Raw genomic sequence first — 14,362 nt, 5'->3', positions numbered from 1 at the left:
ACTTTATACAGGTGACGTCATCAAATGGGGCGGGGTTTATATAGAGGGGCGGAGCTAAAGGATGGAATGAGATATTGGCCCTTATACTGGTGACGTCATCGCTGAGAGGGGCGGGGTTTATATAGAAGGGACTAAGGGATGGGTCCTTATCCTGGTGATGTCATCAAAGGGGTGGGGTTTATTCAGAGGGGGCGGGGCTTAGAAATGGGTACTCATCCCTGTGATGTCATCAATGGGGCGTGGCTTAGACAGAGGGGGCGGGGCTAAAGGACGGAATGAGATATTGACCCTTATCCTGGTGATGTCATCAATGGGGCGTGGTTTATAGAGAGTGGGCGGGGCTGAAGGAGGGGCTGCTCTTTGTTCTCCTCCTGGTGATGTCATCGCTGAGGAGGCGGGGTCATACCCAAAAAAGGGGCGGAGTTTATAGTGGGTGGGGCTAAAGATGGGATGGGATTCGTCCTCATCATGGTGACATCATCAAAAGGGGTGGGGCGAAAGGATGGGCCCTTATCCTGGTGACGTCATTGCTGAGATTAAAAATTAATTAAAAATTAATTAAAATTAGAATTAAAAATTAATTAAAATTTCAATTTCAGGACCCGGCGATCTCGGCCAACGAGACCAACTACCCGGCCTATGAGCGGGGCCTGCAGCAGGACGTGTTCATCACGTGGCCCGACAGCCACGAGATTATTTTTGCCAAGGTACCAAAATTCCCATTTTTGCCCCCAAAAATATGAAATAAAAATCAAGATGATGCTGGAAAATCCCTCCCTGAAAAATTCAGGGATAAAAAAATTATTTAAAATTTAAAATTTAAAAAACTATTTAAAATTTAAAATTTAAAAATTATTTAAAATTTAAAATTAAAGAAATATTTAAAATTAAAATTTAAAAATTATTTAAAATTTGAAATTTAGAAATTATTTAAAATTTAAAATTTGAAATTAATTTAAAATTTAAAATTTAAAATCTATTTAAAATTTAAAATTAAAAATTATTTAAAATTTAAAATTTAGAAATTATTTAAAATTTAAAATTTTAAAATTAATAAGAATTAAAATTGAATTTGATTAAATTCAAAATTAGTTTAAAAATTCAATTTAATTAAAAAAAATAAAAATTACAGTTTAATTTTAAAAAAATTTAAGAATTAAACAAGATCAAGACAACATGAAATTCCTCCCCTGAAAAAATCAGGGATAAAAAAATTAATTAAAAATTAAAAACTGAAAAATTCTTTAAAATTAAAAATTAAAAAAAATTCTTTAAAATTAAAAATTAAAAATTATTTAAAATTAAAAATTTAAAATTATTTAAAATTAAAAATTAAAAATTATTTAAAATTTAAAATGAAAGAAATATTTAAAATTTAAATTTAAAATTTATTTAAAATTTAAAATTAAAGATATATTTAAAATTAAAAATTATTTAAAATTTAAAATTTAAAAACTATTTAAAATTTAAAAATTTTAAATGAATTAGAATTAAAATTGAATTTGATTAAATTCAAAATTAGTTTAAAAATTCAATTTAATTCAAAAAAATAAAAATTAAAGTTTAATTTTAAAAAATTAAAATTTTTAATTAATTTATTCCCCCCCAGGTGTGGCCGGACCTTCCCGGAGTCGAAGTCGACGATTCCCTGGATTGGGACACTCAAGTCGAGGTGAAAATTTTGGGCTGAAAAATCCAAAATTTGGGAAATTTCTCCCATTTTTGGGGCAAAATTTGCCCCAAAATTTGAACCAAAAAAGGCAAAAAAAATTCCCTCAAAATAATTTAAAAAATAAGAAAATAAAAGAAGAAAAAATTAATTTTTTATTTTAAGATTTATTTGTAAATAAATAAATTTAAAATTTTATTAAAATGATATGAAATCTTATTAAATTTCTTTATAGATAAAATTAATTAAAAATAAAATTTTAATAAAATGATATTAAATCTTATTAAATTTATTTATAGATAAAATTAATTAAAAATAAAATTTTAATAAAATTATATTAAATCTTATTAAATTAATTTATAGATGAAATTTATTGTAATTAAAATTTTATTAAAATTATATGAAATCTTAGTAAATTAATTTCCAGATGGAAATTTAATAAAATAAAATTTTATTAAAATGATATTAAATCTTATTAAATGAATTTATAGATGAAATTTAATAAAATTAAAGTTTTATATAAATTTATTAAATCTTATTAAATTAATTTTTTACATTTAATGTAATTAAAATTTTATTAAAATTAAATTAAATCTTAAATTAATTTCCTGATGAAATTCAATAAAATTAAATTTTTATTAAAATTATATAAAACATTAATAAATTAATTTCCAGATGGAAATTTAATAAAATTAAAATTTTATTAAAATGAGGTTAAATCTTATTAAATGAATTTATAGAAGAAATTTAATAAAATTAAAATTTTATTAAAATGAGGTTAAATCTTATTAAATGAATTTATAGAAGAAATTTAATAAAATTACAATTTTATTAAAATGATATTAAATCTTAATAAATGAATTTATAGATGAAATTTAATAAAATTAAAGTTTTATATAAATTTATTAAATCTCATTAAATTAATTTCTAGGTTACATTTAATGTAATTAAAATTTTATTAATAAAATTAAAATGTTTATTAAAATTATATAAAATCTTATTAAATTAATTTATAAATTAAAGTTAATAAAATTAAAATTTATTAAAATTATGTTAAATGAATTTATATCAAATTTAATAAAAAATAAAATTATATTTCATTCAAATTTAAAATTTAATTTTAATAATTTTTAAAAAAGTTTTATTTTCAATTTTTTTTTTTTTGGCTAAAAAAATTCTATTAAATTTCAATCCAAAAGTCAAAATAAATCAAAAATTTTAATCCATTTAATGTCCATTTAACCCCAATTAACCCCAATTTTAATTAATTTCAATTAATTTCTATTAATTAATTTATTTCTCAGCATTTCCGACCCTTTATTTCCATTTAAACCCCAATAAATCCCAATTTTAATCAATTTTCCATCAATTAAACCCCAATAAATTTCCATTTGAATTAATTTTCCATTAATTTAACCCCCATTAATTTCCACTTTAATTAATTTTCTATTAATCCCCAATAAATCCCAATTTTAATTATTTTTCCCTCAATTTAAACCCCAAAAAATCCCAATTTTAATCAATTTTTAATCAATTTAACCCCAAAAAAATCCCAATTTTAATCCATTTTCTGCCAATCAAACCCCAATAAACCCCAATATTAATTAATTCTAATTAATTTCTATTAATTAATTTTATTTCCCAGCATTTCCGACCCTTTATTTCCATTTCAACCCCAACAAATCCCAATTTTAATCAATTTTTAATCAATTTAACCCCAATAAATCCCAATTTTAATCAATTTTCTGCCAATTAAACCCCAATAAACCCCAATATTAATTAATTCTAATTAATTTCTATTAATTAATTTTATTTTCCAGCGTTTCCGACCCTTTATTTCCATTTAAACCCCAACAAATCCCAATTTTAATCAATTTTTAATCAATTTAACCCCAATAAATCCCCATTTAAATTAATTTTTGACCAATTTCAACCCAAATTAACCCCAATATTAATTAATATTAATTAATTTCTATTAATTAATTTTATTTTCCAGCGTTTCCAACCCTTTATTTCCATTTCAACCCCAACAAATCCCAATTTTAATCAATTTCACCCCAATAAATCCCAATTTTTAATCCATTTTCTGCCAATTAAACCCCAATTAACCCCAATATTAATTAATATTAATTAATTTCTATTAATTAATTTAATTTCCAGCATTTCCAACCCTTTATTTCCATTTCAACCCCAATAAATCCCAATTTTAATCAATTTAACCCCAATAAATCCCCATTTAAATTAATTTTTGACCAATTTCAACCCAAATTAACCCCAATATTAATTAATTTCTATTAATTTCTATTAATTAATTTTATTTCCCAGCGTTTCCGACCCTTTATTTCCATTTCAACCCCAAAAAATCCCAATTTTAATCAATTTTTAATCAATTTCACCCCAAAAAATCCCAATTTTAATCCATTTTCTGCCAATTAAACCCCAATTAACCCCAATATTAATTAATTTCTATTAATTTCTATTAATTTAATTTTCAGCTTTTCCGACCCTTTATTTCCATTTCAACCCCAATAAATCCCAATTTTAATCAATTTAACCCCAATAAATCCCCATTTAAATTAATTTTTGACCAATTTCAACCCAAATTAACCCCAATATTAATTAATTTCTATTAATTTCTATTAATTAATTTAATTTCCAGCATTTCCGACCCTTTATTTCCATTTCAACCCCAAAAAATCCCAATTTAAATCAATTTTTAATCAATTAAACCCCAAAAAATCCCAATTTTAATCCATTTTCTGCCAATTAAACCCCAATTAACCCCAATATTAATTAATATTAATTAATTTCTATTAATTAATTTAATTTCCAGCATTTCCGACCCTTTATTTCCATTTAAAACCCAACAAATCCCAATTTTAATCAATTTAACCCCAATAAATCCCCATTTAAATTAATTTTTGACCAATTTCAACCCAAATTAACCCCAATATTAATTAATTTCTATTAATTTCTATTAATTAATTTTATTTCCCAGCGTTTCCGACCCTTTATTTCCATTTCAACCCCAAAAAATCCCAATTTTAATCAATTTTTAATCAATTTCACCCCAAAAAATCCCAATTTTAATCCATTTTCTGCCAATTAAACCCCAATTAACCCCAATATTAATTAATTTCTATTAATTTCTATTAATTTAATTTTCAGCTTTTCCGACCCTTTATTTCCATTTCAACCCCAATAAATCCCAATTTTAATCAATTTAACCCCAATAAATCCCCATTTAAATTAATTTTTGACCAATTTCAACCCCAATTAACCCCAATATTAATTAATATTAATTAATTTCTATTAATTAATTTAATTTCCAGCATTTCCGACCCTTTATTTCCATTTCAACCCCAAAAAATCCCAATTTAAATCAATTTTTAATCAATTAAACCCCAAAAAATCCCAATTTTAATCCATTTTCTGCCAATTAAACCCCAATTAACCCCAATATTAATTAATTTTAATTAATTTCTATTAATTAATTTTATTTCCCAGCGTTTCCGACCCTTTATTTCCATTTCAACTCCAATAAATCCCAATTTTTAATCAATTAAACCCCAAAAAATCCCAATTTTAATCAATTTTCTGCCAATTAAACCCCAATTAACCCCAATATTAATTAATATGAATTAATTTTTTTATTAATTCTTTTATTTTCAGCGTTTCCGGGCCTTCGCGGCGGTTCCGGATTTTTTCCGGTTCTCGACTCGTCTTTGGTGGTTCCGGGAAATCTCCGACGTTTTCCAGAACCCCCAAAACTCCTCCCGGAGCATCAAATTCGACGGGATTTGGTTGGTGAGTGCGGAAAAAATTCAAATTTTTTACCAGATTTCAGCCCAAAAATCCCAATTTTTTCATCGATTTTAATCCCAAAAATCTGCCAAAAAAAATCTTATTTTTGGGGGAGATTTTGGCCCAAAAATTGGCAAAAAATCCGATTTTTTTTCTGGATTTTAATCCTAAAAATATCATTTTTTGGGGGGGGATTTTGGCCCAAAATATTCCTGAAAAATCCCAATTTTTGTCATGGATTTTAATCCTAAAAATATCATTTTTTTGGGCTATTTCAGCCCAAAATATTCCTGAAAAAAATCACAATTTTTTTGTGGATTTTAATCTTAAAAATCCTTTTTTTTTTGGGAGATTTTGGCCCAAAATTTTCCTGAAAAAATCCCCGAAATTCCTCCCGGAGCATCAAATTCGACGGGATTTGGTTGGTGAGTGAAGAAAAAATTCAAATTTTTTTAGTGGATTTTGGGCCAAAATTTGAGAAAAAATCCGAATTTTTTTGTTGATTTTAATTGTAAAAATTTGCCAAAAAAATCCGGGTTTTTTGGGAGATTTTGACTCAAAAATTGAGGAAAAATTCGATTTTTTGGGGGGGTTTTTAATCCTAAAAATATCAATTTTTGGGGGAGATTTTGGCCCAAAATATTCCCAAAAATTCCATTTTTAAAATCGATTTTTACCCCAAAAAAATCCCTTTGTTTTGGGAGATTTCAGCCTGAAATATTCACAAAAAAACCCAATTTTTAAATGGATTTTAATCCCAAAATATTCCTGAAAAATCACGATTTTTTGGTGGAGTTTAATCCTAAAAATCCCCTTTTTTTGGGAGATTTTGGACCAAAAAATTGAGGAAAAATTCGGATTTTTTAATAGATTTTAACCCCAAAAAAGTCCAAAATATTCCTGAAAAATCCCAATTTTTTTGGTGGATTTTAATCCTAAAAATCCCCTTTTTTTTGGGAGATTTTTGACGAAAAATTGATGAAAAATCAGAATTTTTTTGTTGGTTTTAACCGTAAAAATCTGCCCAAAAAAATCCTTTTTTTGGGGGAGATTTTGGGCCAAAAATTGATGAAAAATCCCAATTTTTTAATAGATTTTAACCCCAAAAAAGTCCAAAATATTCCTGAAAAATCCCAATTTTTTGGTGGATTTTAATCCTAAAAATCCCCTTTTTTTAGGAGATTTTGGACCAAAAATTGAGAAAAAAAATCCGAATTTTTTTGTTGATTTTAATTGTAAAAATTTGCCCTAAAAATCCTTTTTTTGGGGGATTTTGGACCAAAAATTGGCAAAAAAATCCCAATTTTTAAATGGATTTTAATAATAAAAATTCCCCTTTTTTGGGAGATTTTGGACCAAAAATTGAGGAAAAATCTGAATTTTTTTGTGGATTTTAATCTTAAAAATCCTTTTTTTGGGGGAAGATTTTGATCCAAAATATTCCTGAAAAAAATTCGAAATTTTTCGCCCTTAAAACCTTTTGGGATTTTTTTTTGAGATTTTGGCCTAAAATGGGAATTTTAATGGGAATTTTGCCCAATTTAACAAAAATTTCTCCAAATTTAAAGGGAATTTTGCCCAATTTTATCAAAAATTCCCCAAATTTAACGGGAATTTTGCCCAATTTAATCAGAATTTTGCCCAATTTAATCAAAATTTCCCCAATTTTAATCAGAATTTCCCCAATTTAATAAAAATTTCCCCAAATTTAATGGGAATTTTGCCCAATTTAATCAAAATTTGCCCAATTTTATTGGAATTTTTCCCCAATTTAAGTGGAAATTTCACAATTTAATGGGAATTTTGCCCAATTTAATCAAAATTTCCCCAATTTAATCAAAATATCCCCAAATTTAATCAAAAATTTCCCCAATTTAATCAAAGTTTTGCCCAATTTAATCAAAATTTCCCCAAATTTAATCAAAATTTCCCCAAATTTAAAGGGAATTTTGCCCAATTTTATCAAAAATTCCCAAAATTTATTTGGAATTTCCCCAATTTAATGGGAATTTTGCCCAAATTTAATCAAAATTTCTCCAATTTTAATCAGAATTTCCCCAATTTAATCAAAATTTCCCCAAATTTAATCAGAATGTGCCAATTTTAATCAAAATTTCTCCAAATTTAATCAAAATTTCCTCAATTTAATCAGAATTTTTGCCCAATTTAATGGAATTTTTCCCCAATTTAAGTGGAAATTTCACAATTTAATGGGAATTTTGCCCAATTTAATGGAAATTTGCTCATTTTAATTGGAATTTCCCCAATTTAATCAGAATTTCCCCAATTTAATCAAAATTTCCCCAAATTTAATCAGAATTTTATCCAATTTTATCATAATTTTGCCCAATTTTAATCAGAATTTCCCCAAATTTAATCAAAATTTCCCCAATTTAATCAGAATTTTCCCCAATTTAATGGAATTTTTCCCCAATTTAATAAAAAATTTCCCCAATTTAATCAGAATTTTGCCCAATTTAAGTGGAAATTTCACAATTTAATGGGAATTTTGCCCAATTTAATGGAAATTTGCTCATTTTAATCAGAATTTCTCCAATTTAATCAGAATTTTGCCCAATTTTATTGGAATTTTAGGCCAAATTTAATCAAAAATTTCCCCAATTTAATCAGAATTTTTTCCCAATTTAATGGATTTTTTTTCCCAAATTTAATCCGAATTTCCCCAATTTAATTGGAATTTTGCCCAATTTAATTGGAATTTCCCAAATTTAATGGGAATTTACCAAATTAATGAGAATTTTGCCCAATTTAATCGGAATTTTGTACAAATTTATTGGGAATTTTGCCCGATTTAAAGGGAATTTTGCCCAATTTTATCAAAATTTCCCCAAATTTAATCAGAATTTCCCCAATTTAATCAAAATTTGCCCAATTTTATTGGAATTTTTGCCCAATTTAAGTGGAAATTTCACAATTTAATGGGAATTTTGCCCAATTTAATCAAAATTTCCCCAAATTTAATCAGAATTTCCCCAAATTTAAAGGGAATTTTGCCCAATTTTATCAAAAATTCCCAAAATTTAATTGGAATTTCCCCAATTTAATGAGAATTTTTTCCCAATTTAATCAAAATTTCCCCAAATTTAATCAAAATTTCCCCAAATTTAATCAGAATTTCCCCAATTTAATCAAAATTTGCCCAATTTTATTGGATTTTTTCCCCAATTTAATTGGAATTGGCCCAAATTTAATCAAAATTTCCCCAATTTAATCAAAATTTCCCCAAATTTAATCAGAATTTCCCCAATTTAATGGGAATTTTTCCCAATTTAAGTGGAAATTTCACAATTTAATGGGAATTTTGCCCAATTTAATCAAAATTTCCCCAAATTTAATCAAAATATCCCCAAATTTAATCAGAATTTCCCCAATTTAATCAAAATTTTGCCCAATTTAATCAGAATTTTCCCCAATTTAATCAGAATTTCCCCAAATTTAATGGGAATTTTGCCCAATTTTATCAAAAATTCCCAAAATTTAATTGGAATTTCCCCAATTTAATGAGAATTTTGCCCAATTTAATCAAAATTTCCCCAATTTTAATCAGAATTTCCCCAATTTAATCAAAATTTGCCCAATTTTATTGGAATTTTTGCCCAATTTAATGGAATTTTTCCCCAATTTAAGTGGAAATTTCACAATTTAATGGGAATTTTGCCCAATTTAATCAAAATTTCCCCAATTTTAATCAGAATTTCCCCAATTTAATCAAAATTTCCCCAAATTTAATGGGAATTTTGCCCAATTTTAATCAGAATTTCTCCAATTTTAATCAGAATTTCCCCAATTTAATCAAAATTTGCCCAATTTTATTGGAATTTTTCCCCAATTTAATCAGAATTTCCCCAAATTTAATGGGAATTTCCCCAATTTAATGGGAATTTTGCCCAATTTAATCAAAATTTCCCCAATTTTAATCAGAATTTCCCCAATTTAATCAAAATTTGCCCAATTTAATCAAAATTTCCCCGATTTTAATCAGAATTTCCCCAATTTAATCAAAATTTGCCCAAATTTAATCAGAATTTTGCCCAATTTAATCAGAATTTCCCCAATTTTATTGGAATTTTTGCCCAATTTAATGGAATTTTTCCCCAATTTAAGTGGAAATTTCACAATTTAATGGGAATTTTGCCCAATTTTATCAAAAATTCCCCAAATTTAATGGGAATTTTGCCCAATTTTATCAAAAATTCCCCAAATTTAAACAGAATTTCCCCAATTTAATCAAAATTTGCCCAATTTTATTGGAATTTTTCCCCAATTTAATGGAATTTTTCCCAATTTAATCAGAATTTCCCCAAATTTAATGGGAATTTCCTCAATTTACTGGGAATTTTGGGGGTTTAATGTGAATTTTGGGGGTTTAATGTGATTTTTCCCATTTCCAGGACATGAACGAACCGGCGAGTTTCGTCCACGGCGCCGTCGGCGGCTGCCGAGACCAAAGTCTGAATTTCCCTCGCTACGTCCCGCGTCAGTTTGGGGAAAAAAATAATAAATTTATAAAGGTTTGGGGAGAAAAATGGGAATTTTATAGGGGTGGAAAAAAAATGGGGGAAAATGGGGGAAAAAATGGGGGAAAAATACAAAAAATTGGGGAAAAAATGGGGGGAAATGCAGAAAAAAATGGAAGAAATTGGGAAAATAATGGGAAAAAATGGGGAAAAAATCAGGGGGAAAATGAGGAAAAAATGGGAAAAAATGGGAAAAAATGTGAAAAAAGGGAAATGGAAAATGGGTGGAAATTGGGAAAAAATGGGGAAATGGGAAAAAAAATGGAAATGGAAAAATGGGGGGAAAATGGGGGGAAATGGGAAAAATTGGGAGATGGAAAAATGGGGAAAAATGGGGAAAATGGGGAAAAAATGGGGGAAAAAATGGGGGAAAAATTGGGGAAAAAAAGAGGAAAAAATGGAAAAAATTGGGAAATGAAAAATGGGGAAAAATTGGGGAAAAATGGGAGATTGAAAAATGGGAAAAAATGGGGAAAAAACGGGGAAAAATGGGGAAAAATGGGAAAAAAATGGGGAAAAATGGGAAAAATTGGCAAATGGAAAATGGGGGGGGAATCCAAATTTTTAATGGTTTGGGGGGAAAAAATCCAAATTTTTAATGGTTTGGGGGGAGAAAAATGGGGATTTAATGGGGATTGGGAGAAGGGAAAAAATGGGGAAAAATAGGAAAATTGGGGAAAAAATGGGGGGAAAAATGGGTTAAAAATGAGGAAAAAATGCAGAAAAATAAGAAATTTATCACGGTTTGGGGAGAAAAATGGGGATTTTATGGGGAAATGGGGAAAAAATGGGGAAAAAATAGAAAAATTGGGGGAAAAAATGGGGGGAAAATTGAAAAATTGGGGAAAAAATGGGGGGGAAATGCAGAAAAAATGGAAAAAAATGGGGAAAAAATGAGGAAAAAAATGGGAAAAAATGAGAATTGGAAAAATGGGGAAAAATAGGGAAAATGGGGAAAAATCTGGGGGAAAAATGGGGGGAAAATGGGGGGAAAATCAGGGGAAAAATGGAAAAAATTGGAAATGGAGAAAAAATGAGGAAAAAAATGGGAAAAAATCAGGGGAAAAAGGGAAAAAATGGAAAATGGAAAAATGGGAAAAAAATTTGGAAATAGAAAAATGGGGGGAAAAATGGGAAAAATGAGGGAAAATGGTGAAAAATGGAAAATGGGGGAAATGGGGGAAAATGGGAAAAATTGGGAAATGGAAAATGGGGGGAAAATGGGCGAAATTGGGAAAAATTGGAAAAAATTGGGAAATGAAAAAATGGGGGAAAATGGGGAAAAAAAGGGGAAATGGAAAAATGGGGAAAAAATGGGAATAATTGAGAAATGGGGAAAAAATGGGAAAAAAAATGGAAAAAAAATGGGAAAAAAATGGAAAAAAATGGGAAAAATGGGGAAAAAATGGGAAAAATGGGAAAAAAACGGGAAATGGAAAATGTGGAAAAAAATGGGGAAAAAGGAAATGGAAAAATAGGGAAAAATGGAAAAAAATGAGGAAAAAATGGGAAAAAATGGGAAAATAATGGGAAAAAATGGGAAAAAATCGGGGGAAAATGGGGGAAAAAATGGGAGGAAATGGGGGGAAATTGGGAAATGGAAAATGGGGAAAAATGGGAAAAATGGGAAAAAAGATGAAAAAAATGGGGAAGGGAAAAATGGGGGAAAAAGGAAAAATGGGAAAAAAACGGGGAAATTAATTTCCCTCCCTACGTCCCGCGTCAGTTTGGGGAAAAAAATAATAAATTTATAAATGTTTGGGGGAGAAAAATGGGGATTTTATGGGGAAAAAATGGGGAAAATTGGGGAAAAAATGGGGGGGGAAAATGGAAAAAAATTGGGGGAAAAATGAGGAAAAAATGCAGAAAAAAATAGAAGAAATTGGGAAAATAATGGGGAAAATGGGAAAAAATGGGGAAAAAATGGGGAAAATGGGGGAAAAATGGGAAAAAAATGGGAAAAAATGAGGAAAAAATGGGAAAAAATGGGAAAATAATGGGAAAAAATGGGAAAAAATGGAAAAAAATGGGGAAAAAATGGGGGGAAATTGGGAAATGGAAAATGGGGAAAAATGGGAAAAAAGAGGAAAAAAATGGGGAAGGGAAAAATGGGGAAAATAGGAAAAAATGGGAAAAAACCAAGGAAATGAATTTCCCTCGCTACGTCCCGCGTCAGGTTGGGGAAAAAAATAATAAATTTATAAATGTTTGGGGAGAAAAATGGGGATTTTATAGGGGTGGGAAAAAAATGGGGGAAAATTGGGGAAAAAATGGGGGAAAAATACAAAAAATTGGGGAAAAAATGAGGAAAAAAAGCAGAAAAAAATGGAAGAAATTGGGAAAATAATGGGGAAAAATGGGAAAAAATGGGGAAAAAATGGGGGGAAAATGAGGAAAAAATGGGAAAAAATGTGAAAAAAGGGAAATGGAAAATGGGGGAAAATTGGGAAAAAATGGTGAAATGGGAAAAAAAATGGAAATGGAAAAATGGGGGGAAAATGGGGGGAAATGGGAAAAATTGGGAGATGGAAAAATGGGGGAAAAATGGGAAAAAAATAGGAAATGGGAAAAATTGGGGGAAAAATTGGGGAAAATGGGGAAAAATGGGAAAAATTGGGAAATGGAAAATGAGGAAAAATGGGGAAAATGGGGAAAAAATGGGGGGAAAAAATAGAAAAATTGGGGAAAAAATGAGGAAAAAATGGAAAAAATTGGGAAATGAAAAATGGGGAAAAATTGGGGAAAAATGGGAGATGGAAAAATGGGAAAAAATGGGGGAAAAACGGGGAAAAATGGGGAAAACTGGCAAATGGAAAATGGGGGGGGAATCCAAATTTTTAATGGTTTGGGGGGAAAAATCCAAATTTTTAATGGTTTGGGGGAAAAAATCCAAATTTTTGATGGTTTTGGGGGAAAAAATCTGAATTTTTAATGGTTTGGGGGAGAAAAAAATGGGGATTTAATGGGGGTTTGGGAGAAGGGAAAAAAATGGGGAAAAATAGAAAAATTGGGGAAAAAAGGGGGAAAAATGAGGGAAAAATGGGGAAAATGAGGGAAAAAATGGGGGAAAAATAGAAAAATTGGGGAAAAAATGAGGAAAAAAATGGGAAAAAAGAGAATTGGAAAAATGGGGGAAAAATGGAAAAATGGGGCGAAAATGGAGAAAATGGGAAAAAATTGATAAATTTGGGAAATGGGGAAAAATGGGGAAAATTGGGAAAAAATGGAAAAAATTGGGGAAAATGGGGGAAAATTGGGGAAAAAATGGGGGAAAAATGGGGAAAAAATTGGAAAAATGGGGAAAAAATGGAAAAAAATTGGGAAATGGAAAAATGGGGAAAAAAAGGGAATAATTGAGAAATGGGAAAAAAATGGGGAAAAATGGGGGAAAATGGGGGAAAAGGGGAAAATTGGGAAATGGAAAAATGGGAAAAAATGGGGAAAAAGGGAAAAAATGGCAAAAAATCAGGGGAGAAATGGAAAAATTGGAAATGGGAAAAAGGGGAAAAATGGGAAAAAAGTGAGAAAAATGGGAAAAATTTGGAAATGGAAAATGTGGAAAAAATGGAGGAAAAGGAAATGGAAAAATGGGGAAAATGGGAAAAATGTGGAATGGAAAAATTGGGGAAAAAATGGGGAAAAATCTGAGATGGAAAAATGGAAAAGGTGGGAAAAAATGGAGAAAAAAATGGGGGGAAATTGAAAAAAATTTGGAAAAATTTGAAAAAATCCAAATTTTTAATGGTTTGGGGGAAAAAATCCAAATTTTTAATGGTTTGGGGGGAAAAAAATCCAAATTTTTAATGGTTTGGGGGAAAAAATCCAAATTTTTAATGGTTTGGGGGGAAAAATCCAAATTTTTAATGGTTTGGGGGGAAAAAATCCAAATTTTTAATGGTTTGGGGGGAAAAAAATCCAAATTTTTAATGGTTTGGGGGAAAAAATCCAAATTTTTAATGGTTTGGGGGGAAAAAATCCAAATTTTTAATGGTTTGGGGGGAAAAAATCCAAATTTTTAATGGTTTGGGGGAAAAAATCCAAATTTTTAATGGTTTGGGGGGAAAAAATCCAAATTTTTAATGGTTTGGGGGAAAAAATCCAAATTTTTAATGGTTTGGGGGGAAAAAATCCAAATTTTTAATGGTTTGGGGGAAAAAATCCAAATTTTTAATGGTTTGGGGGAAAAAAATCCAAATTTTTAATGGTTTGGGGGGAAAAAATCCAAATTTTTAATGGTTTGGGGGAAAAATCCAAATTTTTAATGGTTTGGGGGGAAAAAATCCAAATTTTTAATGGTTTGGGGGAAAAAATCCAAATTTTTGATGGTTTGGGGGGAAAAATCCGAATTTTT

The 14,362-nt window shown here is 28.7% G+C and overlaps 1 protein-coding gene across 1 annotated transcript in view; it reads left to right on the top strand.

Moving 5' to 3' along the window:
• LOC310921465 (maltase-glucoamylase-like) overlaps positions 1-14,362 on the top strand; it is a gene marked incomplete at both ends in the record, with an annotated part of 58,165 nt that overhangs the window by 18,976 nt on the left and 24,827 nt on the right. Inside the window, 4 exons of the mRNA XM_083881595.1 lie at positions 600-707; positions 1,610-1,672; positions 5,342-5,476; positions 9,886-9,970. Of these exons, the coding sequence (XP_083737721.1) occupies positions 600-707; positions 1,610-1,672; positions 5,342-5,476; positions 9,886-9,970 (391 nt within the window). The remainder of the gene's footprint in view (positions 1-599; positions 708-1,609; positions 1,673-5,341; positions 5,477-9,885; positions 9,971-14,362) is intronic.

The sequence above is a fragment of the Zosterops lateralis genome, assembly GCF_965231275.1.
Source record: "Zosterops lateralis genome assembly, chromosome: 34".
NCBI classification, from domain to species: domain Eukaryota; kingdom Metazoa; phylum Chordata; class Aves; order Passeriformes; family Zosteropidae; genus Zosterops; species Zosterops lateralis.
This window is presented reverse-complemented; position numbering and strand designations above follow the sequence as displayed.